We start from the raw sequence: 27360 nt of genomic DNA, 5'->3' as shown, positions 1-27360 counted from the left end.
AAAAACTGTCTAGTATTACTAGCCATTAGGGAAATGCAAATCAAAACCACAGTGAGATATCACCTCACCTCTTAGAATGGTTGTTATAAAAATGACATAAAGTAAATGTAATGAGCATATTGAGAAAGGGGAACTCTTATACACTGTTGTTGAGGATATGAATTAGTGCAGCCATTATGGAAAATAATGTGGAGATGTCTCAAAAACTAGAAATAGAACTTCTGTATGATCTAACAATCCCATTATGGGGTATATATTCACAAGATATAAAATCATTGTATCAAAGAGATACCTACTCCATGATATTTATTACATCGTTAATCACGACAGACAACACATTGAATCAGCAAGGCATCCATCATGAGATGAATGGGTGAAAGAGTCTGGTACACATATACAATAGATTAGTCGTTAAAAAGATTGAAATCCTGTCATTTGCAGCAAATTGGATGAAATTGGTGAACATTATGTTAATTAAATAACCCAGACACATAAAGACAAACACTGTACATTTTCCTTCATATATGAAAGCTTAAAAACTCAACCTGAGTACAGAAAAGTGATTAGGAGGGACTGGTATAGGATAGGGAGAATAGAGGGAGTTTGGATATCAGGTACCAAATCAGAGTTAGGTGAAAGGGGTAAGTTCCTAGTGTCATGCAGCATAGTATGATGACTACAGATCAGATAACGTATTAGATAGTTTATAATTATGTCAAATTACTGTTCAGAAAAGGAAAAAAACACTTTAATGAAATATAATTGACATATAAAATTGCCATCCATTTTTATTGCATACATATTGATGAGTTGAATATGCGCACACACACACACACATACACATATATGTTCAAACTACAATGTATGCCAAAAACACACAGATTTTCTTCTTCCATCTTTATTTATTGTTTTGTCCTTTGATGATAACACTTAACATATGATCTACCCTCTTAACAGATTTTTAAGTATGCAGCACTGTATTGTTAACTTTAAACACTATGCTATACAGCAAATCCCTAGGATTTATTCATCTTGTATAATTGAAACTTTGTAATTTTTGATTGACACTCCCGTGTTTCCCCCATCCTCAACCCCTGACAATGACCAGTGTACTCTGCTTCCATGACTTTGACTATTTTAGGTTTCTCATATAAGTGAGGACATGTTAGATCTGTCTATGTCTGGCTGATTTCATTTATCAAAATGTTTTCCAGATTCGGCCACATTGCTACAAGTGGAAGGATTTCCACTTTGTTTTAAGACTAAATAATATTATGTTGTTTATGTATTTATTGCATTTTCCTTATCCCTTCATTTGTCAACAAATATTTAAGTTGTTACCACATCTTACTATAGTGAACACTGCTGTAATAAATATAGGAGTTCAGATGTATCTTTGAGATCCTTATTATAGTTCCTTTGGATATATATGTAGAAGTCATATGGTTAGATCAGAATAATTCTATTTTAAATTTTTTAGGAAACTTCATATTGTTTTTCATATTTACTTCATTGCATCAAAAATATGTAACAGTTCTAATTTCTCTATGCCCTCTCCTACACCTACTTAAAATATTATTTATGTATTTATTTGAAAGAGTTACAGATTGAGAGGGGGAGACAGACAGAGTTTGTCCGTCCACTGGTTCACTCCCCAAATGGCCACAATGGCCAGGGCGAAGCCAGGGGCTTCATCCAGGTTTCCCACATGGGTGGCAGGGTCCCAGGTACTTGGGTCATCTTCCACTGTTTTTCCCAGGCCATGAGCAGGGAGCTGGATCCAAAGTGGAGAAGCAGGGACATGAACCAGTGCCCGTATGGGATGCTGGTATCACAGACACTGGCTTTACCTGCTTGCCTCAGTGCTGCTGCCATACTGTTTGTTATTCTAACAGGTGTGTGGTGGCATCTCATTGTGGTTTTGATTTGTTTTTCTCTAATGATTAGTGTTATCAAGCATCTTAAATGATGAGCATTGCTGTCTTCCAAAGTGGTATTTCTAAGTGGCATTTAGAGAATAATCACTAATGAATCCCTCATGGCTAGATATAGTGCAGTTGTGCCAAGGAAATATATTGAGTTTTTTGTTGTTGTTGTTGTCCTAAGCCAAAGCCAGAAGCTGGATATTAAATTATGTAGAATTGCTAAACTGGTTCTTGACCACAGCAATTCTTTTGAGGGGCCTCTAGACCTGCCTTGCGCATAGAGATAAAGAGACACAAATGTATCAACTGATATTATGAAGTGTTTACCTTCAGATATATTTGGGGGGAGTTAAAGCTGGTATAAATTTTGGATGAAATCGCAAAAAAAAAAAAATGGTTAACATTTTTACTGTATTGGAAATTTACACTGACACTAAATCATTAGTAAAAATAATTCGACCATAAAGACAACCTGCTGACTTTGTAAGAAATACATAATTATTTAAAATAGCCTCTTAGGGGTGACAGCATTGGCTCCTGGCTATGACAGTGGTTAAGAGGTGCTTAGGATGCCGACATCTCATGTCAGAGTGACAGGGTTGAAGTCTCAGTTCTGTTCCTGATTACAGCTTTCTGCTAATGCACATCATAGAAGGCAACAGGTGATGGTTCAAGTACTTGGGTGCCAGCCACTAGCATAGGAGACCCAGATTGAGTTCCCAGCTCCTAATTGATGCCTGGCCGAACACCAACTGTTGTAGGCATTCGGGAAGTGAACCATTGGATGGGAGGTTTTGCTCTGCCTTATAAATAAATAGCCTTTTAAAGTTTATTTAAGAGAGAGAGAGAGAAAAACAGAAATAGAAATAAATAGAAATAGAAATATCTTCCATCTTCTGGTTCAATCTGCAACTGCCTACAACAGCTGGGGCTGGGCCAGGCTGGAGCCAAGAGCTCAGAATTCCATCTAGGTCTTACATGGCACCAGCCCAAGGACTTGAGCCATCATCTGCTGCTTCCCAGGATGTAGTAGCAGGACGCTGGATCAGAAGCAGAGGTACCTAGACTTAAGCTGGCACTACGAGATGGAATGCAGGCATCCCAAGCAATGGCTTAACCCCAAGTGCCACAATGCCCACCCTAAAAAATAAATTAAATATGCATCTTTTTATTACAATATAATGCAAGAAATATTTTACTCACAATGACCATGATACTTAGTGTAAAAAAAAAAAAAACGTACCTTCTCTCAACTTAAAATCCATTTTTGGAATGAAATTCATGTTTGTTTATGCTCATCATATAGACATCCAATAAACACATTTTGTAAAAGTTCTATGATATCTAAGGTAGTTTAGGATTCATATAATATTATTGAGTTCTAGCATACATTCTGCTAAAGAAAACTAAAATGTAAATTAAAGAGAAATATTTTTAAAGAGGTTTAGAAAATATCTGGAAGAATGATTCTTATGTTTCTTGGTTTGTGAAATTTTCATTTCTTTTGAACTGATTTTTGAGATGGCAAATAGCACAATTACAGACAGCCATTAGGAATTGTGGAGAATTACTGAGTCAATATTAGAATCGGTTTTTATCATCATTTATTAAAAATGTGTGGTTTTTTTTTTTTAGAAATGGGCAAGTTCAAATTTTCTAATACTTAAAGGTTTTAGTGTAGGATAACCTTTCCTTTAGTACATCAGCATTCGGTATACTCCTAGATACTCCTCCTAGCCAAATTAACTATCACATAAATTGTTAAATAGATATTTAACATAGAAACTAAAAGTATGTTTTTCTTGCAGTTTTAATATACATAATCACACATTCATATTGTTTAGAAGGATTTTTGTTTTGTTGACATTGATTCTTATTGGAATCTATTATGCTTTGACAATAGATATAATAAAATACAAAACTTTAAACCATAGAGGGGTAGATTTATGCAATGTTTTATACTCTAATCATGACATGGCTTTGGGAAAAACTTTTTTTATAGAAAACTCATGTCTCATTTAGCTTACTCTTATTTATGTGTTGAAAGTTGTGTGCATACTAATTTAGTTAACCTAATTTTTTGCAAGTGGTAGGATATATGTCTATGTAATTTTCTTCATAAGAAGATACACAGAATTATACTTCATTGAATGTGTCTAGTTCTGAACATGAACTATTTCAGTAGACTCAAATAGCTAATACATTTTTCATTATAAATTAGTGATAATAGTAAATTGGTTTCCTTATATCGAATTTTACAATCAAGATACCTTTGCATTGATTCCAAAAGTAAACATCATAGATTTAATTTTTTCTGCAGTGTGATGCCACCTGGCAATCAATATACTAGTTTCTAAATATTTTAGGAGCAAACTTAAGTGAGTGTTGCTTATTTAATTAATTACAGGGAAGTATGACTTATAAATACAAATTGAGAGTACTTGAAATCTAGTAACATCCTGGCTGGCACTGTAGTGTAGAAAGTTAAGCCTCCGTTTGTAGTGTTGGCATCCCACATGGGAGCCAGTTCATTCCGGCTGCTCCATTTCCAATCTGTCTCCCTCATAATGGACCTGGGAAAGCATTGGAAGATGGCACAAGTCCCTGGGCCCCTGCACTCATATGGGAGACCTGGAAGAAGCTCCTGGCTCCTGGCTATGGCCTGGTCTAGCCCTGGCTGTTGCAGCCTGTTGGGGAGTCAACTAGCAGATGGAAGATCTCTCTCTCTCTTTTTCTTTTGTATTTCTGCCTTTCAAATAAATAAATAAATTTTTTAAAAAAATCCAATAATATATTTAAAATTCAGTATTTACATGAGTAGATGAAACAAATGTAGTTTGAAACTGCATATTTAGAAACATTTTACAAAAAAGATACCACTTAATGGATGATAATGAAATTAGTGATAAGAAAGTATCAGAAACTTGTTTCTATATTTTTATGTTAAAACATTGTATGAAAAAAATACAAATTTTTTATATTTACATTTGTTAGTGATCTTGAATAGATATTTGCAATGCTCTTTTTGCTCAAAATTGGCTAAAAATATTTTGACACTACAAATTCTGTTACATCCATATTATCACAGTTTTAATGAAAGAATTACTGCTGGCTGCATATTGGAAATTCCTAGACCAGACTAGTTAGATTAGACTCTCCATTCTAAATCGTTATCCTATAAATCTTAATAGATGATAGAGTACCTAGTACAGCTTCAAAGCAGTTTTTTTTTTCTTTCTTTCTTTCTTTTTTTTTTTTTTTTTTTTTTTTTTTTGACAGGCAGAGTGGACAGTGAGAGAGAGAGACAGAGAGAAAGGTCTTCCTTTTGCCGTTGGTTCACCCTCCAATGGCCGCCGCGGCCTGCGCATCACGCTGATCCGAAGCCAGGAGCCAGGTGCTTCTCCTGGTCTCCCATGGGGTGCAGGGCCCAAGGACTTGGGTCATCCTCCACTGCACTCCCGGGCCACAGCAGAGAGCTGCTTGGAAGAGGGGCAACTGGGACAGAATCCGGCACCCCGACCGGGACTAGAACCCGGTGTGCTGGTGCTGCAGGTGGAGGATTAGCCTATTGAGCCGCGGCGCCAGCCTCAAAGCAGTTTTTTCATAAAAAAGTGTGCTGTTGTCACTTTTTTATGTGCCAGAAACATCAGTTTCTGGTTCTTTGCCTTTAAGGAATATATTTGCATGACGCATAGTCAACAGATGTGTTTATACATCTCCGTAGGAAAAGTCAAGTGAAACATAGCATTGAAGTACCTACATAGGAAGAATTAGGACATGAGCAGTTTTTAAGACCAAGTTATTGAGGGATACAATGAATTGTTGTTTTCCGGATGTCAGATTTTTGTTATATTTTTAAATTCCAAGACTTCTTAAATCAGCTTTCAATTTAATGACTAATTTTTCTTCTTCTGGGAAATGCCCCATCCTCACAAATATTGCATTGTTTCTTTCATTTATTTATTTTTGAAGATTTAATGCTTTATTTGAAAGAGTTACAGAGAGAGAAGGAGAGATTGATTCATCATTCATCCACTGGTTCACTCCCTAAATGGCTGCAATGGCTAGGGATAGGCCAGGCAAAAGCCAGGAGCCAGGCACTCTATCTGGGTCTCCCACATAGGTGTCAAGAACCCAAGCACTTGGGCCATCTGCCCCTGACTTCCCAGGTGCGTTAGCAAGGAGCTGGATTGGAAGTGGAACAGCCAGAAATGCCAGAGTCGCAAATAGCGACTTGACTTGGTCCACCACAAAGCTAGCCCCTCAGTGTTTGTTTTAATTTATCACAGTATTTTAAAGTGAATCAGATTTACATCATCAGATCATTTTACTAGGTACCTGAAATTTTAGGGAGAAAGGTTTACAAATTTCAATAGTCATATTTGGATAATACTGTTATAGTAATATTATCAATAACTTTTCTTTCAAGAGGTATTGCTTAAAGTAGAGCAACTTTATAACTAAACATGGAATGTTGTACAAAAAAATAAATTAAAAAAAAAACTTCCTTTTGCAACTTATTTATAAACAAAGGTGGTGCAGTAGAGGTTTAGGAATCTATGATCTTTGGTACCATATATATATATATTTTTTTTGACAGGCAGAGTTAGTGAGAGAGACAGAGAAAAAGGTCTTCCTTCAATTGGTTCACTCCCCAAATGGCCGCCATGGCCGGCGTGCTGCGCCAATCTGAAGCCAGGAGCCAGGTGCTTCCTCTTGGTCTCTCATGCGGGTATAGGGCCCAAGCAGTTGGGCCATCCTCCACTGCACTCCTGGGCCACAGCAGAGAGCTGGACTAGAAGAGGGGCATCCAGGACAGAATCCGGTGCCCCGACCGGGACTAGAACCCGGTGTGCCGGCGCCACAGGCGGAGGATTAGCCTAGTGAGCCGCGGTGCCAGCCAAGTACCATATATATTAAAATATATGATTTTGAGAGAGAGAGAGAGATGGACCCTGAGGAAAATTTTAAAATAGTGAAGTTTCTAATATAAACCTCATACATAGAATCTACTAATGTTTTCTATGTGACATTTTTGAAACACATCAGTATTTATTATAGGATGTATGGCATTTGCCTTAAACATTTCTGAGATATATAAAAGGTAAGGAGAAGCAGCCACAAAAAGGTTGAAGTGTATGGACTATTATGCCTGGAAATCTTAAACACTTAGAAAATATTTCCTGTTTCATTTCTTTTATAGTCCCAATACTTACCATGCCTGTCATAACTGTAAAATTCTTTATTTATGACATTACAGGTATCAGCCAACCATATTTCCCCAACAGTTAGCTGGATATCTCAATTTTAGCTGGCATGCTTTAGTTACTCTCTTTAACTTTTCTCTTTGATTCATGGTTAGAAAAAGTTTTTTTGCCAACTGATACTTAAAATATGAAAGGCCATTTATTTCCTTGCTTTTTTTCTTGTGTGCTCTTTTCACTTAGATTTGCCCACTCTCTGTACTTTTGTCTATGAATGTACTGAAATTAAGGTGTCTGACTTTTTTTGATACTTTTTGTCATTATATTTTAACTTAAAAGTTAAAAGTGAAGATTATATATTCATGTTTACAAAGTTGGAATATTTAAAAACATTTATAGTTTCAGTAAAATTGAATGCTTTGTCATTTGTCTTCCTTTGCCAAACGTTACTCTCGATATTTAATCTACTGTGTTAAATCACTGTGTTCTAAAAACATGCAGATTATGTTTTTCAGTTGATGACAGAAAATAGAGACTGGAGAATAAGTTTGAAATGTATGATATATTTCAGAAGGGTGGAGAGGCACTTATTTTTTAAAAAACTTTTTATGACAAAATAGTCTTAAATTTACAAGACAAAAATTGTGAATAGTACAAAGAATTCCCATAATTCTCACTTTCAGGTCCCCTCCTCTATTGTTGTTGCCTTAAATGAGTGTGATATATTTGTCACAGTCTGTTTAGTTTGATGAATATCGTTTAGACATCACCACTAGATGGCGAGTTCTAGCATGGTACTGAAAATACCTTGTGAGCAGGAAGGATAGATTAACCCTGTTTTATGTACTTGTGTGTTTCTTAGTCAATTTAAAGAACAACAAGGTAGACCTTCCTTGGTATGAGGTACATCTATAGCACATATTTATTTCAGTGATTCGAGTTACAAACTTTGCTACACGGGGTGTCTCATTGTGGGATACATACACTTCAAGATTATAATATTCTTAACCCTTTGCTTTATAGACTGAAGAAGTAATGCTTAAAGTGTTGCTCTCTCAACTGTAACACCATTAAGCTTTCCATTCCTTTTCTACTGTACAGGTGACTTGGATTATTACTGGTTGGATCCTGCTACGTGGCACAGCCGGGAAACATCCCCTATTAGTTCGGTAAGCTCTATGGGAAGTGAGTGTTGTCCATGTCCTTTGTCCGGTATGTGATGGATAGTAATCTTGTTCTGCTCCAGTATACATCTTCTGAGAGCAAAGATTAATTTCACTTAGGACAGTATAATTTTGGAGAAACAGTTATCATGGAATAATTAAAACAAAAATTAAGCCAAAAAGCAATTACTAAATAATTACTATATGTAAATGAGATTGAGAACGGAAAGGGCAGGTTTAAAGAGTTTCCTCTAGAGTGTTTTCTAAATTTTTTAAAAATATTTGAGTAGCAGAGAGGTAGATGGGCAGAGAAGGAGGGCACTCCCGTCCTCTGGTTCAGTTACCAAATGACCACAACGAATGGGACTGGGTGAGGACTGGAGACAGGATTCTGGCTTCCACGTAGGAGGCAGGAATCCAATCTTTTAGTCGTTGCCTCTGCCACCCTGGGTCTGAATTAACAAGGAGCTTGAGTTAAGAGCCAGAGCAAGGAATTGAACTCAGGTACTCAAGTGTGGGAAGTAGGCATCTTAACTGCTGTGCTAGACATCTGATCTTTTAGTATCTTTTCACTGAAGAACTAATATCATGCTGCAACCAATAACTGTGTGTCTGAAAGAAATAAAGTTATTTTTAACTTTATTTATACTTTAATAGCATCCTGTAACGTGGCAGCCATCTAAAGAAGGGGACCGATTAATTGGACGTGTTATTCTTAACAAGAGAACAACCATGCCCAAAGAATCAGGTGCATTACTGGGTCTGAAAGTAAGTTTACTGACTTAGCATGTTTCTTTTTTTTTTGTTGTTTGAGATTTATTTATTTGAAGGGCAGAGTTAGAAAGAGACACAGAGAGACAGAGACAGAGAGACAGAGAGAGGTCTTCCATTTGGTTCATTTTCCAAGTAGCTGCAATGACCAGGCCAAAGCTAGGAGCCAGGAGTTTCTTCTGGGTCTTACACATGACTTAGGCCATCTTTCACTGCTTTCCCAGGAATGTTAGCAAGGAGATAGATCGGAAGTGGAACAGCTGGAACTTTATGGGACCCTGGCATTACAGGCTTTGGCTTAAACTTCTGTGCTGCAGCACCAGCCTCAACATGTTTTTTTAGAGGGCGATTTATAGTATGGACTTTATTCAGTAAGGTTTCTGACAGCCGTTTTTAAGTATCTTCCTCTCCTCTGTAAAATAAAATTCCTCTTGTGCAAATATATTGTTAATATGTCCATGTCTTATGGTATATGTAATATTTTAATCTGGATTAATATATTCCTAAATCATTGTGTTAATAGAGCATACAAATTTGTTAGGAAAATTCAACAAAACCTAGTAAAATTCAAGAACTTTTCACTGAATATCAAGTTCAAGTATGATTTTTACACTTAAATGATCCTAATGGAATTTAGTAAAGTTAGGTAATGTGGACCCTTATTGTATCTATGCTTTGCAACACAAAATATAATTATTTTCTCATAACAGTAGTATTTATGGAAGTTCCAAGCATAAAATTTACCATTTTAGGATTCTGTTTTTAAACAGTTATGAAAATTGATAGAAATTAAAATATCATTTTTTATTATAGAAAAGTATGCATACACATATACACATGTATAGTGATCTATCTTATATGCGTGTAGGTGTATGTGTGTTAAATCACATAACTTAGTTTGCTTTAGAACTTTAAAGAAATTTTAAAAAATATTGCTTTAAAACTATTATTAATAGATTATCTTAGACTTGGATGATAGTTTGAGCTCTTCAAAGCCATTGACCATTAATCCAACTGAAAAAAAAAAACATATAGTTAATAGTACTATATAGTTAATAGTACTATGTTTTTGTTAATATTAGTTCCTCTTGGTATAAAATAATTCCAGTTACCTTCTCTGAGGAGACTGTTTCTGAGAATTGTGGCTTACCCTCCACATATGGGGATATTTCCCTCACTTTTGATTATTATGCTTGAGCTCCTAGAAACTTAGAATCTTTTCAAATGTATTTAATTTTTGGTAGAGTGGAAAAACCAGGTGGGAGTTTTAAACATTCAATATCACAACGCAGACTTTGAGAATCAGGTGGACACAGATGTATGTTTCACATGAGGAGGTCGTTCAGGTGATCAGCTGGCAGAAGCGCACTTCATTACTTCCCCAAAGTGGCCTATTCTTGGCTTAAATCCTAGTCCTTATGGTCTTGGACCTACATTCTACCATACATGGGCAAAAGAGATCATGATAGACGGTGAGAAGGAAGCATTGTCTTCATGAGGAATAATTCACACAAAAAGCATGAATTTAAATAATAAAAATAACTTTATTATAAAATATGTCAAACATTTGCTGTTTGAAAGTCAGTCGGGGTCGCCTGTCAGTTGTCTGTTTTAAGTGTATACATTATTCATTGGGCCCATTTATTTTTAGATCAGTGTAAGAAATCAGTACATAAAATTTATTAAGACACATGGGCATCTCAAATACAATGAGATGTTTTGTTTTCAGCTGCCAACTGCCAACTCCTGTTTATCAAAAGCACATTGTATCATTGAAGTCCCTGCACTCAATTCTAAGTATATTGTAAAAGAGTATAGGGTTAATTCCTCGACAAATACACTTTGGTTTCAATGTGAGTCTTGGGAACTTATACATTTGTAATTATTCAGGTTGTTGGAGGAAAAATGACTGACTTAGGACGCCTTGGTGCTTTCATCACCAAAGTAAAGAAGGGTAGCCTAGCAGATGTAGTTGGACACCTAAGAGCAGGTAAAGTTTCTTTTTTAACATTTAATCCATGTGTTATTTGTTCATTAGTTGATGGTTTTCAACTTGAGGTTAAATATATGTGTGTGTGTGTGTGTGTGTGTGTGTGTAAATATTTATATATATATATATATATATAAGTAAATTAAGTCAGTAACTAGCTTGATGCATGGATACAGCTTTTTTCCTGGTATGAATATTGCAATAATAGGTAGCTGCCTATCAGTAGCTATTGGAGAGAGTAAGAATATTAATCTTTCTATTCATTTAAAAAGAAATAGGTGCAAAATACTGAAGGATTTCTCATTCGTGTAGATGGATCATAAGATTGCTCTACAACTTCAAATCTAAAATAGTTTATCTGTGTGAGAAAAATGTTTCAATGCATCATTTCAATCTATAGTTATAATTTAAGCTATGATAATTACTAAAGTTAAAGTTGTCACAAAGCACTTTTCTAGAAGTTGTGTTTTTAGAAAACAATCATAATCACATTTCTCATATAGATTATATATATTTGTTGCTTTAAATATGATAAAAATTTTACTTAAGCAGATGTGTTATTTCTTGGTATTTGAAAATTTATTTGTTGTTCTATAACCTGCACATGACGTAGAAAAATCATTTAAGTATTCAAATGTACTATATATTAAGTAACAATCCATTTTAAACTCTAAGTCTAATGTGAAATAAATTTTACTACAAAATCCTGAATCTTGCATATCAGATTATAAGTATAACGGCTTTTGATTTTGTATTTCTGTTTTGATTGATTGCTCAAGTCAGTAAGGGGTTATTTTTAATAAAATAATCTTAATTAATAATTTTGTTTATTCAGCAACCTCATAAACTGAAAGTCTGAGAAACTTAATGTTAAAATATTAAGAAGTTCAACCTAAACAATGATAGCTAAAATGTAAAAAGTGCATTTCTCATTTTAAGCAATTGATATATTTAAGGACAGTAAAGTTTTATATGCTGTCAAGCATTCTATTTCTTTACATTATAATTTAGAAAGTTTTATTTTTTTCTATTTCATATAAACATCATTGACCTATAAAACTCTCATGCTATTTTTTAAGGCAGTATGACTTTTATTCATCATTTAAGATCTGCTTTTGTAGTGCCAAAGCTTTTTGCAGTCTTGCTGCTCTTTAAGGCCATGCTTTGCACTGCTACTTGACTTAACCACCTAAGACAAAATTAACACTGATACATTCCCTACCACTAAGACCGATGTCTTCTGGTCATCAGCCTTCTAATACATCTGATTCTCTAGCAATAGCAGTCTACCTGTAGATCCTCCACAAGCTTTTCCTACCTTCAAGACAGAGTAAACCACCTACTTGGTTACCTTTTTGTTATGCCTGTTGAAGTCCCTTCCATTCTTCAAAACTCATTGAAGGTACCTTAACTCTAAAGTGGTTTCAGAGAGCTCCCCTAGAACAGTAGCAAATTTCTACCTGCCTAGTACCACCTGCCTCTACTTCTGTTCCTCAGAGGAACCTGTATCATTGTACATAGCATTTTATTAGCTTTTTTCTAGATTATTTCTCCACCACTAAATTTAAGGACAGAGGAAAATCATTTTCATCTTAGTGCCCTCATTGTCTGTATCTCTGTTGGGAGAGATTACCTATCTATCTATGTATCCATCTATTCATAAATAAATACTATTAAAGAGAGCACCTTCTGCTTTACTAGTTATTGATCTCTAAATAAATAAATGCATATATTCAGTTAATTTGATACTAAGCCCTATGTTTCCAGGTTACTATCTGTAAAGAGAATTTTGTTATGAAGTGCTTTTGCAAAGTGCTGATTGCAACTCATTACTGGGTAGTGAAATCAATTTTATTGTTTATATTCATTATTTAGAATTATTTATATCCATTATTAGAAATTATATAGAACTTAATAGAATAGAAAATACCAGGGTAAGTATTGTTTCGTAAGATATTTCATAGGATACACACATACATACATCTGCTGTATGTATGATATAAACTTAACTTTTCTTGGTTCACAACAATTGAAAGCACTCCTAATACATTTTTATTGTAATTATTTTATGTACTTGTTTTTATGGTGAAGTATATTCATTGCCTGTTTGAAAAACTTTTGTAGGTAATAGCTTGGGGCAAACCGTTGCAAGTACTGGTGATAATGATCCTGTTTCAGGAAGCCACAGTATCATGTGCTTTTCACATACGTAGTTTTACCTTTGGTTAAGCACCACTTGCAGGAAAAGAAAGAATTACTTTGAAATAGTTCTAGTTAAAAAAATGTTTTCTACTTTTCTATAAAAAGACCTAGTCAAAAATCAAAAAAATTCACGTTTATGCCTAGCTTTAAAATGTCTAATGATATTTACCAGTTAGTTCAGTAAATTTCTGTTTAGCTTCTAAAATGTCCTAGATACTGAGAATGGCAATATATGCATGAACATCATAAAATTAAGACACTTCAGTACGTCTTTCAGGTTGAGAGATTTCAGCTCAACCTAGTAGATATTGTGTATTGAAAGGTCCTGGACACAGAACTTCTTGGAACCTAAAACAGTTTTAACTATTTATGAAAAAAATATTTTCAACTATTTATTAAAATAAATGATTTTTCTCAAATGATTGATTGTGAAAATTCTAGTAAAAATAACAACTGTAGGTTGTTACCATATTAATTTCTTATTATCTTGAAATATTTTCTACTTGTACTTTAATCTTCATAGCATATATTATGTATAAAATGTATGTGTTTTGAACATCTGGAAGTGGGTTAACTGTCATGCAACAGTTTTACATCTGCTTGCTTTGTAACTTTCCATAGCTACCTGTGTTACCCTATGGGTGTGAATTCAAATCCTTTCATGCATTTTTCTGTTGTGCATCTGGTGAAGAAAATGAAGCATTATGTATAATGGAAAAAATTTGTGCTGACCATGTTAATTGCTGTTTTTATCAAAAATACAACAGGATTTACTCACAGTTTAATAAAAATTTTTCACATATAGAGCCGCCTACATTTATTATATGGAGGGCATGCTGCTAATTATTATTTTTTTAATATTTTCCAATAGGCTGTGCTAATTCCATCCCATAGCATGAGATTATTTTTATATTATTTCTGGTATATCTCAAAAGATGAAGATAGTTTGTATTATACTGTTTCCAGTGACCAGTAATATCCAGGGGGAAGAAAAAAGATAAACAAAGAAAAGAAAAAAGGTGTTTAGAAGAACCATTTAGCTGACATTATATGACAATCAATTTGCTTTTGAGAGCAGAGCCTAGAAAATTAAACTATTTGTATGTTTTGCATTTCTTTGTTAAAAAAAGATAAAACATAAGAAAAATAAACAGAATATATAAGGTAAAAAAATACCCTTTTTTTTAAATTCAAGGGGATGAAGTTCTAGAATGGAATGGTAAACCCCTGCCGGGAGCTACAAATGAAGAAGTTTACAACATTATTTTAGAATCAAAATCAGAACCTCAAGTTGAAATTATTGTTTCAAGGCCTATTGGGTAAGGCTAAAAAAACTTACTTCTTAAGTTTAGTAAATTACATGTATTAGCAGGGTTTTAAAAAGAAGTTTATACATTCATATAGTACATGTTCACATGAATAGTTTTTTCATCAGTTATGGGCATATAGTTTAGATTTTAAAATATCTTAATTTTTAAAACTGGAATACTGAATTTCCTTCCCTACATTTTAGAAACTCCACATTTGACAACTATAATATAAAAAAGTATTGATTTGTATTTTTCGTAAGTCAGAAAGTAAAATATTTTATTTTAATGGTAGAAATATTTGTTTTTACTAATTCTAATTTAGTGAATAGTCTTTCCTCTAAGGGAGTCACCAGCAAACACATCTTGTAATATTTTAAATATTAAATTCACATGTCTACATGAACTTTGTATTATTCGACAAAGGATATAATATTTTTCTATATCTTTATCCATAGTAGTCTGACCTTTAATTTAAAATTCAGAAATCATAGCAAATATTTTCACATTTTAATTGGTTATAATACATGGTATGGTATTTTTAAGGCCAAAATTTTCAGCATAATTTGCTATCTACAGGCAGTGGAATTTTTTTTTTTTTTTTATGTCTCTGTTGAGGGTTCTCCATACTGTTGACTTTAAGCTTTTTCTGGCAAACTGACATAGTCTGGAATAAATATTTGTTTTGCCTGCCTATAATTTCTGGAAGGCATGTTGAACCATCTCATTATAGTTAGCTTAATGTTTGAATGCATTCTTAGAAATAATTAGTTTACCCTTCTTCCCCAAGATTTCATAGAGCTATCAATGTAAGTAAGACTTTTTATGTTGAAAAAGTGTTGATTTTTTTGTTCTTGTGAATATATGTCAGTGTAAAACATAGAAGAAAATATAATCATCCTAATTCTCAAACAATTGAAAATGTATAATCATGTACCAAAGGTTTATATTAATATATAAAACTTAAAATAAAGGGAAGCTATAACCCATATTAAATGGTGATTTAAGAGTAAAACTTGGAAGATATTTGCAAAAGTTTTGAACATGTAGATTTAAAAAGTAACAACACTATGCTAGTTTTACATGACATATGTCCTAGTGCTGAGGTAAATATGAGACTGGAAAAGAGGTAAGTAAACTGGGAAATGGATCAAAAGTATAAAAATAAAATTTAAAATAAAGCATTGTGCACATTCCCAAATACTTTCAGAAATATAGCTGTTTAAAAGTAATCTACTTTAATATTATTCATTCATGATAATTAAAGTAGACTGGGATAATATTATTTTACTTCTGCATAAAAATTACTTAAAATTAGTCATCAGCATAGCCAAATTCTAAACTATCATGGATTATTGAATTTAAAACAATATGAAATACAAAGATTATTATTGGAATAAAAATTATAGCTGACATCAGCGTTCGAGTTAATGTATAATTGGAAGAATAATTCTAGCTATACTTTAATAATTCTATTATTAATATATTATTAATCTAGCTAAATTTTAATAATTGTGTTTAATGTAGTTATGTTCAACACCTATTATTAAACTAGAAAGCCAATATTTACAGTTTAGTAGCATAGTGATTTTAGAATCATTATAAGTATGGGTTACATTGATCAGCATGGTCCAAAATATCAGCCACCTTGAAATATTGATCATTTTTGTGAACTTACCAAATACAGTATCCTTGACCTTTATGCTTATAACTACTATGATAACAGCTTTACCAAGTAACTTGTAAAGAAGTACTGGCAAAGAATATACAGATGTCAAGTGGACATTTATGCCTAAAAATGCTACTGAAGTGATTAGCATTATTTCATTCAGATTCATTTAAGAATTTTTAACAACTTTCCAACTTTGTCCTTTCAGAGATACATAAAATTCAATTATGTACCTGAGTTTAGACTTCCAAATTGTCATTTTGCATATCTGACTATGAAATTGACTTTCAAAGACATCTTACTAGCTAAAAAATCGTTTCTGGATTTTTCACAGCTTTTATTTACTAACATAGATGAATTTAAATGAAGAAAGCAAAAGGTAAATAGGACAAATAGTTGGTTTCCTGTGTCTTGGGTATTATAAATTAGCTTCTTAATTATAACCCATAAAATTACTTTATAGAAATGGTTGATTACATAAAATATAATAGATTTTACTTATAAAATATACAACATAAAGTATATTATCATTTGTAAAATGTATGAATTGTGGCCGGCACCGCGCGGCTCAATAGGCTAATCCTCCACCTAGTGGCACTGGCACACCAGGTTCTAGTCCTGGTCGGGGTGCCGGATTCTGTCCCGGTTGCCCCTCTTCCAGGCCAGCTCTCTGCTGTGGCCCAGGAGTGCAGTGAAGGATGGCCCAAGTGCTTGGGCCCTACACCTGCATGGGAGACCAGGAGAAGCACCTGGCTCCTGCCTTTGGATCAGCGTGGTGCACCAGCCGCAGCGTGCCAGCCGTGGCGGCCATTGGAGGGTGAACCAACGGCAAAGGAAGACCTTTCTCTCTGTCTCTCTCTCACTATCCACTCTGCCTGTCAAAAAAAAAAAAAAAAAAGTATGAATTGTAGGTGGATGAAGTTACTTTGCACAAAAAAAGTGGAAGTAAGAAGTCAGGAAAACAGAGAAACCTTTTAGTTTCCATTCCTTGTAAAAGTGAAAAGAAAATCAAAATTATGTTAGATTATAGGCTAAATGATTAGAAATTCTCAAACAGTATGGTGATAGTGTGTTGGTCCTAGATAAATCCAGTCTACTTTAATATGTCATGTTAGGAATTGCATATTTTTAATCTTCTTAGATTGACACTAAAATTTCTTTGGAAAGTGAGAAATAAAGTAGTCCTATACAGCACAATCAATACCCAAACAAAGGTGATCCAGGGCTTCCAAGGTCATAGTGGAAAATGGATTGAGCTGAGGTGATACGGAATACTCTTCAGAATAATTTCTGAGTGTGGCAGGAATGGGTGGTTCTCACTAGTCACTTTCTGACCATACAGTGAATAGCCATATATTTAGCTAACTTCAGTATAGAGACATGAATCTCTATAGAGGGTATATATGTGGATATATACATATATATATGTATATATCCACATATATAAAATACTTTGGCTTTTTTGTTGCAAGCTTGAACCATTTTTAATTTTCAAAGCAATTCATCCTTTTCATTTTATTAACTTTGCCCATGATATCCACCCCATCAATTTATTATCAGGAGATGTTTCCATCCCTTTCATTCAGTAAACTCTTTCAGATGTGTTTGTAAAGCATATTACTGATTTGTAAAATTTGTGTCATTTTGATTTTCTAGAATTGAGTAAAAAATTATCTTTAACATTTTTTATTTCCAAAACCTGCTGTTTTGGTAGTAAAAATATTGTGGTGATTTTAGCCACAATATTAGTCTGATTGTTGTCATATTAAAGTGTTTGCTAATAAATATATAAAAACCTTATTTTTATTGCAGTTTTTTTTGTGTGGTGTTTGACATTCATGCACATTAGTAGTTGCCTAAATAGTAACTCTCCTCCATTTCTACATCTGTAAAGACCCAAAAGGATTTTTCACAACACAAATAAAAAGGGCTGTGATTGCCTCAGGGCGGGTAGTTGGCTAATGGGATTTTCACCAAACTCTGTTTCTTTTAGTGACATTCCCCGGATTCCTGAGAGTTCCCACCCTCCACTGGAGTCTAGTGAGTATAAGATTTCTTTGTTATTGCAACAGGGATAAGTTTAACTCAACTGAAGAATAAAGATTTAGCATTTTCTGTAGTTATTTGCTGAATGAAATGGTGTTACCCTGCTAAGGATGTCTCCACCAACACCCTAAGTTTACAACCATGGCAATCACTGGAAACCCAAAGAGTGTCTTCTCTGCTCTGAGATTTTACTTTCTACTCCCCACTGGGGGCTGTACTGGCAATGTCCTTCTGCCTCTTCAGCAGTTAGGACCCCCGGAGAGCTAAATTACTGTAACAGTAACAGCTGTCTGTGCTGTTCATAAAAGTGTACTGTGGTCCTGGAGGATTCATTTGGATTGCTAAGCAGCTCAGTTACCTCAGCAGTCTAGTGAAGGAAATAGGCACATTCACAAATAATTGTAGCACTGCTTACTAGTGTCAGGTATGATAATGGCAGTGAGTAGGTGGAGTAGAGACAAAGTTCACTTACTTGGGTGGGGGCACGGTACACAAAGGACTGTGAGGCTAGAGGGTTGCAAGAATTATCTTCATGGTGATTAAAGTTTGTCCAAATGAGAAAAGAGGGTATTGTATACACTAAAAAATAGACAAGTAATGAATTTTCATTCCTAATGTGGAAGTGACCCAAACATTTACTTTGCAGTAGATTAGAATTAAATTACAAGATAATGTGTCTAACTTGTTTCACTTAATAGGATATCCTCCAGTTCCAGCCATTTTCCTGCAAATGAAAGGATTTTGTTCTTTTTTATGGCTGAATAGTATTTCATTGTACCTCATGTTCTTTATGTGCAAGATAAAAATAAATAAATAAAACCACCATCTGAACACAGAATGTTGATTACTAGAGGCTGAAAGGAGCAGGAAGAATAAGGGGAGTTTGGATATAAAAAATAGGGAAAGTGGAGTGTGATTCATTAATTGTGGCAAATGTACTTACATGAGATGTTATAATAGTTCCAGAAGTTAACTGTGGCTGATAGATTCTAACATATAGCATACTAATTGTAAGATGCTAAAAATAGAAAAGGCTCTGTGTGGGGTATATTGGAACTCTTTGCCATACTTCACAGTGTTTGTTTTGTACATTTAAAACTATACTGAAATAAAGTATTAAAAATTGCAAGATAATATAGGAGAAAACCATTAAGAGTGATTAGAAGGGAGAAGAAAATACATGAGTAAGATAAAGAATCATAGACTAGGTTATCATATAAAATGCATAACATGTTATTCTTATGTGCTAGAGATGGGTTCAGAATTTACTGTAAGTTTTCCAGTGACTAATACAAGAAGGAAATGGTACTAGTTACATGTCTTATGGTATTAACATTATTAAAAAATTAACTAATTGCTATCCTATCAGAAACAAACTGAATATTACAAGCAACAATGTTCCTATTCTGAGATCCTAGAAAAAAATTACCTTAACGATACCTGATACCCTGCTTTCCACTGGGTTCTCACTAACAGAGATCCTTCATGTAGATAATTTTTTGCCACAATGCCTTGGCTTTCCTGCCTGAAATGGTCTCATGGGCTTTTTATCCAGATCCGAATGCCTTGAGGGCTGATTCTGAGGTCAGAGTACTGTTTAGGACATTTGTCATTCTATGAGTCTGCTGTGTGGCCTGCTTCCATGAAGGAGGCACTTTTCTTGGAAGGGAGGAGAGAACTTCCACTTTGGTTATGGTCCTTTGTAAATACAGAGTTTGTGGACTCAAAAGGCTTCCATAGCCTTGGTAGCTCATGACAAGAGCCTTGGGTGATCACTGACATAATAAATAAGAATGTCAACTGTTAAATTAACAAAAAGAGTCACTGTGCACTTGCTCCTAATATAGGACCTCTGTCCTTAATGAGTTGTGAATATGAAAATTAACACTAAAAATTGTCTTCAAACAGTACTTTATAATTTATGTGTCTGTGTGGGTGTAAACTGTTGAAATCTTAGTATAGAGTTGGTTTTCTGTATATAAAGATAATTAAAAATTAGTCTTAATGAAGAATGGGATGGGATGGAAGAGGGAATAGGAGGTGGGATAGGAGTGGGTGGTTGGGAGGGCAGGTATAGGGGGAAGAACCGCTATATTCCTAAAACTGTACTTATGAAATTTGTATTTATTAAATAAAAGCTTTATTAAAAAAAAGATACCTGATAATGAAAACATAGTATCAAATAATTTTAGAGCCCAATTTCTTACCTTGGAAAGTTTTTCTGGAGGGTACAAAATGATGGCATGTGACAAAATGAGACTTAATTTGTTGATATAAGAAAAGCATATGGATGGCACACTCACAGACAATGTTCCATAAAAGGTATTTCTCAGTGAACTCTTTTCTAAGCTGAATGTCTGTGAGTTAAAGGTTATCCTTATTAGAGTGATCACCTTCTATAGATGTGCCACACTGCCGTATGTCAGGGTGCAGATCAGTCTCGCAGTATAGCTGTGAGAAGAACTTTTACATAGAGGCAAGTCACTCTTGAATTCCTATAAGCAGCATTCTCAAAGGTTTAAGAGACTCATTTGTAAGATCAAAACTATAAAAGATGATAAATCGGATTTTAAAGCAATGATGAATTCTAGGCTTAGAGGCTGCTCATAAATTATATTCTATATGGCATTTACATTAATAATAAGAACAGCTCAAAAGTGATCTATTAGTCAAATGATCAATATAGCAAGCTCCATCTTCCTTATCACTAAAGCCTGAGATGTGTGACTACACAAGAACATGTGCATTTAAAATCCCCTCCAAAAATGTGGATCAAGACAGTCAAATTGAAACACATTTAAACATTTTGCTATGTCATTTTGAATTAATTAATAGTCAGTTAACCAAAGGAAGCAAAGTAATAGTTTTTTTTTGCAATCCCCTCAAAAAGTAGATTCTTTTTTTTTTAAGGGAACAGGTTTATTGGGGAAAACCCAGCAGGCTGGAGGTAAGGGGTGAAGAAGGAAAAATAGAGAAGGAGAGTGTAAGAGAGAGAGAAACAGAGAGAGAAAGAGGAGAGGAGCTAGCGAGGAGAAGAGGGGAGGCTAGGGAGAGAGACCCTGGAGAGAGCAGAGAGCACAGAGAGAAGAAAAAAAGTAGATTCTAGAATCAATGTTATTAATTATTGTTCTCGGGGCCGGCGCCATGGCTCACTTGGTTAATCCTCTGCCTGAGGCACCAGCATCGCATATGGGCGCTGGGTTCTAGTCCTGGCTGCCCCTCTTCAGTCCAGCTCTCTGCTGTGGTCCAGGAGGGCAGTGGAGGATGGCCCAAGTGCTTGGGCCCCTGCACCCACTTGGGAGACCAGGAAGAAGCACCTGGCACCTGGCTTTGGATCGGCGCGGCGCCAGCCATAACAGCCATTTGGGGAGTGAACCAACGGAAGGAAGACCTTTCTCTGTCTCTCTCTCTCTCACTGTCTATAACTCTACCTGTCAAATAAAAAAAAATACTGTTCTCTACAACGAATAGATGATTTTGACATTTCATAAAAACAGTTTATTCCCAACACTTAGAATTATTACTTATTTTTTTCTCATTTTAGGTTCCAGTTCCTTTGAATCTCAGAAGATGGAAAGGCCTTCCATTTCTGTTATTTCCCCAACAAGTCCTGGAGCTCTAAAAGATGCCCCCCAGGTGTTACCAGGACAACTTTCTGTATGTATTTTTTATTTATTTTACATACTCACCCCACTGTGCTGTGCAGCACTAGGACCCATTAATCCTATCTAACGACTGTTTGGTACCTGCTACCCAGTTTCCCTCTATCTCCCCTCCCTCCACTCTTTCCAGTTTCCAGGAATTACTGCCCTAAGTTTAAGTTGACATTTTTAAACTTCTGCATATGAGAGAGAACCTGTGCTATTTATCCTTCTGTGTCTAGATCATTCCATCTCATATGATGTCTGACTTCCAGTTCCATCCATTTTGCTCTAGATGTCAGGATTTCATCCTTTTTAATGGTCTATATACCTCAAGTTGTCCTCAATAAACTGAAAATGGGTCTGCCATATGACCTAGCTTTCACACTTTTGGGTACCTATCTGAAGGAAATAAAATCAACATCTCTTCCAACAGTCTGAAGATACAATTTATGTGTTCAGCCCTTTTTTCTTTTCTCTCTATCTCATGAAAATTAGTCTGTAATAGCTTAATTATAAAAGCAGATCAAGAATAATACCAGTGAACACTCAGTGGTATCTGGGTTTGAAGTAGGGCCATGGTGTTTCCTCTTCTCCAACCCACTGTGTATCTATCTCAGTCCTTATGTTAGAACTCTTCTTGTATCTCAACTACCTATGGCATTAGAAAATGCATGTAGCCACCCTGTAGTCCTCAAGGCACTTATGGTCACCAAACAATTGCATGTAACATTTAAAAATGAATAATAGGCCGGCGCCGCGGCTCACTAGGCTAATCCTCCGCCTAGCGGCGCCGGCACACCGGGTTCTAGTCCCGGTCGGGGCGCCGGATTCTGTCCCGGTTGCCCCTCTTCCAGGCCAGCCCTCTGCTGTGGCCAGGGAGTGCAGTGGAGGATGGCCCAGGTGCTTGGGCCCTGCACCCCATGGGAGACCAGGAAAAGCACCTGGCTCCTGGCTCCTGCCATCGGATCAGCGCGGTGCGCCGGCTGCAGCGCGCCGGCCGCGGTGGCCATTGGAGGGTGAACCAACGGCAAAGGAAGACCTTCCTCTCTGTCTCTCTCTCTCACTGTCCACTCTGCCTGTCAAAAAAAAAAAAAATGAATAATAATTTAAACATCTCCCAATTCCCTTCTTTTTTTTTTAAATCATCATTAATTTTATCTTTAAAAGTAAGATATTGTACTGTTGGCTTACCAGGTATGTTACATTTAAAATGCTTAAAAAAAATTAAGTGACTTTTCTTTCAAATTGATATTCCTTTCAGAAATCATATCTGTAATTCCATTTCATTGCAATCTGAAATTTTACATATATGATTTTTTTTCAAATATAATTTAAATATCATTTATGTAAAATTTTAAGGCCTCGGGATTTTTACAACAATCATTTCTTTGTGCGTCACTTTCAGGTGAAGCTGTGGTATGATAAAGTGGGACACCAGCTGATCGTAAACGTCCTGCAAGCCACAGATCTGCCACCTAGAGTTGATGGGCGTCCCCGGAACCCCTATGTAAAAATGTATTTTCTCCCAGATAGAAGGTAGTGAACAGTTTTAGAAAACGTATGTGGAAATCTATACTTATAGAAGAATTGTTGTTTCTGGGATATATTTTCTAAATATAAGTGATAACTAAATTAATTCTAAAAATTTCTTCAAGTCTTGTGTTTATTTGAAAATAATCTGTCAACTTTAAAAAAAATGTCATTACCTTGCTCGTACATTTATTTGTCTTTGATATGGGCACATCATTTAGAATATAACTTCCTATGTAAGTGCCAGTAACCATAAATGCTCTTTACATTGTAAATGAAATCAGAATGGTAACAAACTCTGAAGCCTTTTCATACTTTTAAAAGTGATAAATTAAAATAGTAAAGTAACAGAAGTACTATTAACATTTGACTGCAGTAGAGGGCAGTATATACTTGTCTTTGCTTTGTCATTTACAAAACATACTTATTTTTTCAGTGATAAAAGTAAAAGGAGGACCAAAACAGTAAAGAAAGTACTAGAGCCGAAATGGAATCAGACTTTTGTGTATTCACATGTGCATCGTAGAGATTTTAGAGAACGAATGTTAGAAATAACCGTGTGGGATCAACCCAGAGTGCAAGAAGAAGAAAGTGAATTTCTTGGAGAGGTGATGTATATTGCAAAGATTCAAGTCAAATGCTTGGTGAAGTTGTTGAAATATACGTTAATCATGACTGTTTCTACATTATGTTTTGATAGCAGTGCTTGATTTAATTTGAAAACTGTCCTTTCAGATCCTTATAGAGTTGGAGACAGCACTTTTAGATGATGAACCACACTGGTACAAACTTCAGACACACGATGAGTCTTCACTACCTCTGCCTCAGCCATCACCTTTCATGCCAAGGCGACACATTCATGGAGAAAGCTCTAGCAAAAAGCTACAAAGTAGGTTAAGGTCTTTTTGAGTTACCAGAAAGTAATTCTGTTATAATGACATGATTAGATATTAACATTCAAGATATTTTTTTCTTTTGTTTCACTAGAGATATGAATACTTGAAAGTTGTTCATCTGTAGGAAAGAACTCAGTAGAACTAATTTCTACATTTAGCAATGAAATTATATATATTTAGCAATGTAATTATATATATACACACATTTGTACATATGTGTGTAATTTGGGAGCTGGCAACTCAAAAACTACTCTGAATTCTAATTATTACACAAGATTTACTAAATTGTTGATTAGCTGACTGAGAATAATTTGTCATTGCTGATGGATTGCTACCTGTAAACTTTTAATGACTTCATAGTTCATGATTGTTTTTACTATTAATCACAAGAAATATATTTTTAAAACACTGGAAAGTATGTTTATTGTTATTTATATGGTAATTGGGGAATTTTTTTCTGTACGTACAATACTTTTTGAGTGATGACTAAATTTCTAATTTAAAAATTCAATTTGCGAGCTTCATTCTGGTAATCTGGAACTAAATAGTTTTTCTTGTAAAATTGAATATTTTACATTAGTGCTTCTCTAGTCAAGCCTTTTCTCAAAATTAATGTTTAATGCAGTAAAGTGGATAATTTTAGGGGCTAATATGAATATTTTATAAAGGGCCTTGATGCTCTTTCAATCATATGCGCTCAATAGAGCTCCAGCCAACAAAGGCCTCCTGAAACCTTTCCACTCAGCCTCATCCTCCATGAACTACACTTGCCATAGACTTTCAGCATGGTATTTTAACTAAAGAATAAAAAGCCAAACCCATGTCCTCTAGTCAGTTTGCATCTATGTATCTTCATTGTAATGTTATATAAGGAGAGAATTCTGGGAAAATGTTATTGAAGAATGACCATCTCTTTAAAACTCAGCTCGGTGTTGACTTTGTATTTTTCCTGTTCGAAAACGTTGAGTAGTAATATAGCTAGCCTTTTTAAAGTCTTTACCTTGTCCTTTACATTTCATAAACCAACCAGACCCAAAAGTATCTGTTTGCCTTACTGTTGTACAGGATCTCAGAGAATCAGTGATAGTGACATCTCAGATTATGAGGTTGATGATGGTATTGGAGTGGTGCCTCCAGGTGCGTGGGTGAAGAGCATGGCTCTGCTTCCCTGTGCTGCTTTGCTTGCTGTCACTGCCAACTTCAGATTGCTCCAGAATACTGAACTGGAGACCTAGAGCACACAGAATCTAGTATTACGTTATTCCATGGTGACTTGCATTTCAGATTGTTAAGAAAGTTTACAAATGGACTGGTACCTATCAATCAGCATCCCCACTCATTTAATTTCGTCCAAATCTTCCTTGAAAGTCTGTTATCTAGGTGAAATAAATCATTTCACAGTGCTCTGAGCATAAGTGAAAATATGAATTTCATTTTTAAAGCATATGGTTAATTTCATTACATGAATATTCATTTTTCTGTGTTTTTTACTTCCTCCATTTCAGAAAATATATAGACTTCCATGGAATACACTGACAACGATGCATGGCAGGGTTTAAAATTGCATGTGGCATGGCTCTAAGTTTTTATGCTTTTGTGATGTGTTCAGCACTGACTCTCCCTAAAATATGTCTGTACGTTTTTTATTTTAAAAAAAGAAAATGCTTTAGAAAGATTCAAACTTCATTTGAAGTCGACATCTTTTTGTCATTGAATAAATTAATTAAAAATTTTGTGATACTGTGCAAATCTATGTTTGTCATCTGAGTTTTGTCAGGAAAGTACTTAAAAATCTCTGAAGTTTTATTTTCTGGGCACTAATTCTATAGTAATATTTTATTTACTAAAAATAGAGAACTAAATATTCAAAAAGAACTTATTTTTAAATATGGAAAATTAAATATGAATTACTGAAGGCAGTTCTTTTGGACAGTCTTGACATATGTTCCCTTAATTTTTACCGAACTTCTAAGATAGGGTGCACTTATTTTGTGGGCAGTTATTCCACATTCATGAGTAAGTTCACAATCTGGGAGATGGGCAGTTATTCCACATTCATGAGTAAGTTCACAATCTGGGAGATGCCAACAACTTCACTAAAACTAGGAGACAGTTATGGAGAATTCTCTAAAATCAGATTTCATTTGCTTCCCGTGAATTTTGTATTTCTGTTCAAGGTAACATATAGTATTAAAACAATCCAGAGGCCGGCGCCGTGGCTCACTAGGCTAATCCTCCATTTTGCGGTGCCGGTACACCAGGTTCTAGTCCCGGTTGGGGTGCCGGATTCTGTCCCGGTTGCCCCTCTTCCAGGCTGGCTCTCTGCTGTGGCCAGGGAGTGCAGTGGAGGATGGCCCAAGTCCTTGGACCCTGCACCCCATGGGAGACCAGGAGAAGCACCTGGCTCCTGCCATCGGCTCAGCGTGGCGTGCCGGCCGCGGCGGCCATTAGAGAGTGAACCAACGGCAAAGGAAGACCTTTCTCTCTGTCTCTCTCACTATCCACTCTGCCTGTCAAAAAAAAAAAAAAAAAAAAAAAAAACCAGAGCTGCACAACTAAATTTTTCACTATTACTCATTGATATCAGAGTATCAGTGAGAACTGTGAATAGTAGTGGATAACATTTCATATTTCCCTTCTGTTTTTGTTTCTGTTTCTGAAAAAACTGTAATAAGCATATACATTCTATACAGAAACTTTCACATGATATTTGTTAGTATATTAGTTTTTATGAAATTGAAAGGGTCCAAAAGATCCATTTAAAATCATTGACTTATTTAAATATGATGAGATTATTCCCAGTAATGTTTTCCCTACCAACTTATCTAAGTAGAATTTGCTTCTATGGATAATTCTCACTTTTTCTCACCTGAAGCTTTTCATTATTTGTAATAAGAAAGGACAGTGAATGAATTAATGAGTAATGGACCAATTAAATACTTCCTAAAATGATGAATCCTTTCTCATTTCTCTGAAAGGTCACAAAATAATAGTACTGAGGGTTAAAAATGAG

The 27360-nt window shown here is 35.0% G+C and overlaps 1 protein-coding gene across 50 annotated transcripts in view; it reads left to right on the top strand.

Moving 5' to 3' along the window:
- RIMS1 (regulating synaptic membrane exocytosis 1) overlaps window positions 1–27360 on the top strand; it is a 532587-nt gene that overhangs the window by 337270 nt on the left and 167957 nt on the right. For all 50 annotated transcript variants that reach the window (XM_089333025.1, XM_089333024.1, XM_089333027.1 and 47 more), the window contains 10 exons: window positions 8231–8298; window positions 8950–9060; window positions 10954–11053; window positions 14451–14574; window positions 18225–18271; window positions 21822–21934; window positions 23327–23457; window positions 23888–24059; window positions 24187–24340; window positions 25413–25484. In XM_089333025.1, coding sequence (XP_089189151.1) covers window positions 8231–8298; window positions 8950–9060; window positions 10954–11053; window positions 14451–14574; window positions 18225–18271; window positions 21822–21934; window positions 23327–23457; window positions 23888–24059; window positions 24187–24340; window positions 25413–25484 — 1092 coding nt within the window. The remainder of the gene's footprint in view (window positions 1–8230; window positions 8299–8949; window positions 9061–10953; window positions 11054–14450; window positions 14575–18224; window positions 18272–21821; window positions 21935–23326; window positions 23458–23887; window positions 24060–24186; window positions 24341–25412; window positions 25485–27360) is intronic.

Source organism: Oryctolagus cuniculus, chromosome 5, assembly GCF_051225735.1.
Source record: "Oryctolagus cuniculus isolate XC-2025 breed Fujian yellow rabbit chromosome 5, ASM5122573v1, whole genome shotgun sequence".
NCBI lineage: Eukaryota > Metazoa > Chordata > Mammalia > Lagomorpha > Leporidae > Oryctolagus > Oryctolagus cuniculus.
The sequence above is the reverse complement of the archived record's forward strand: the minus strand, read 5'-3'. Positions and strand labels throughout refer to the sequence as shown.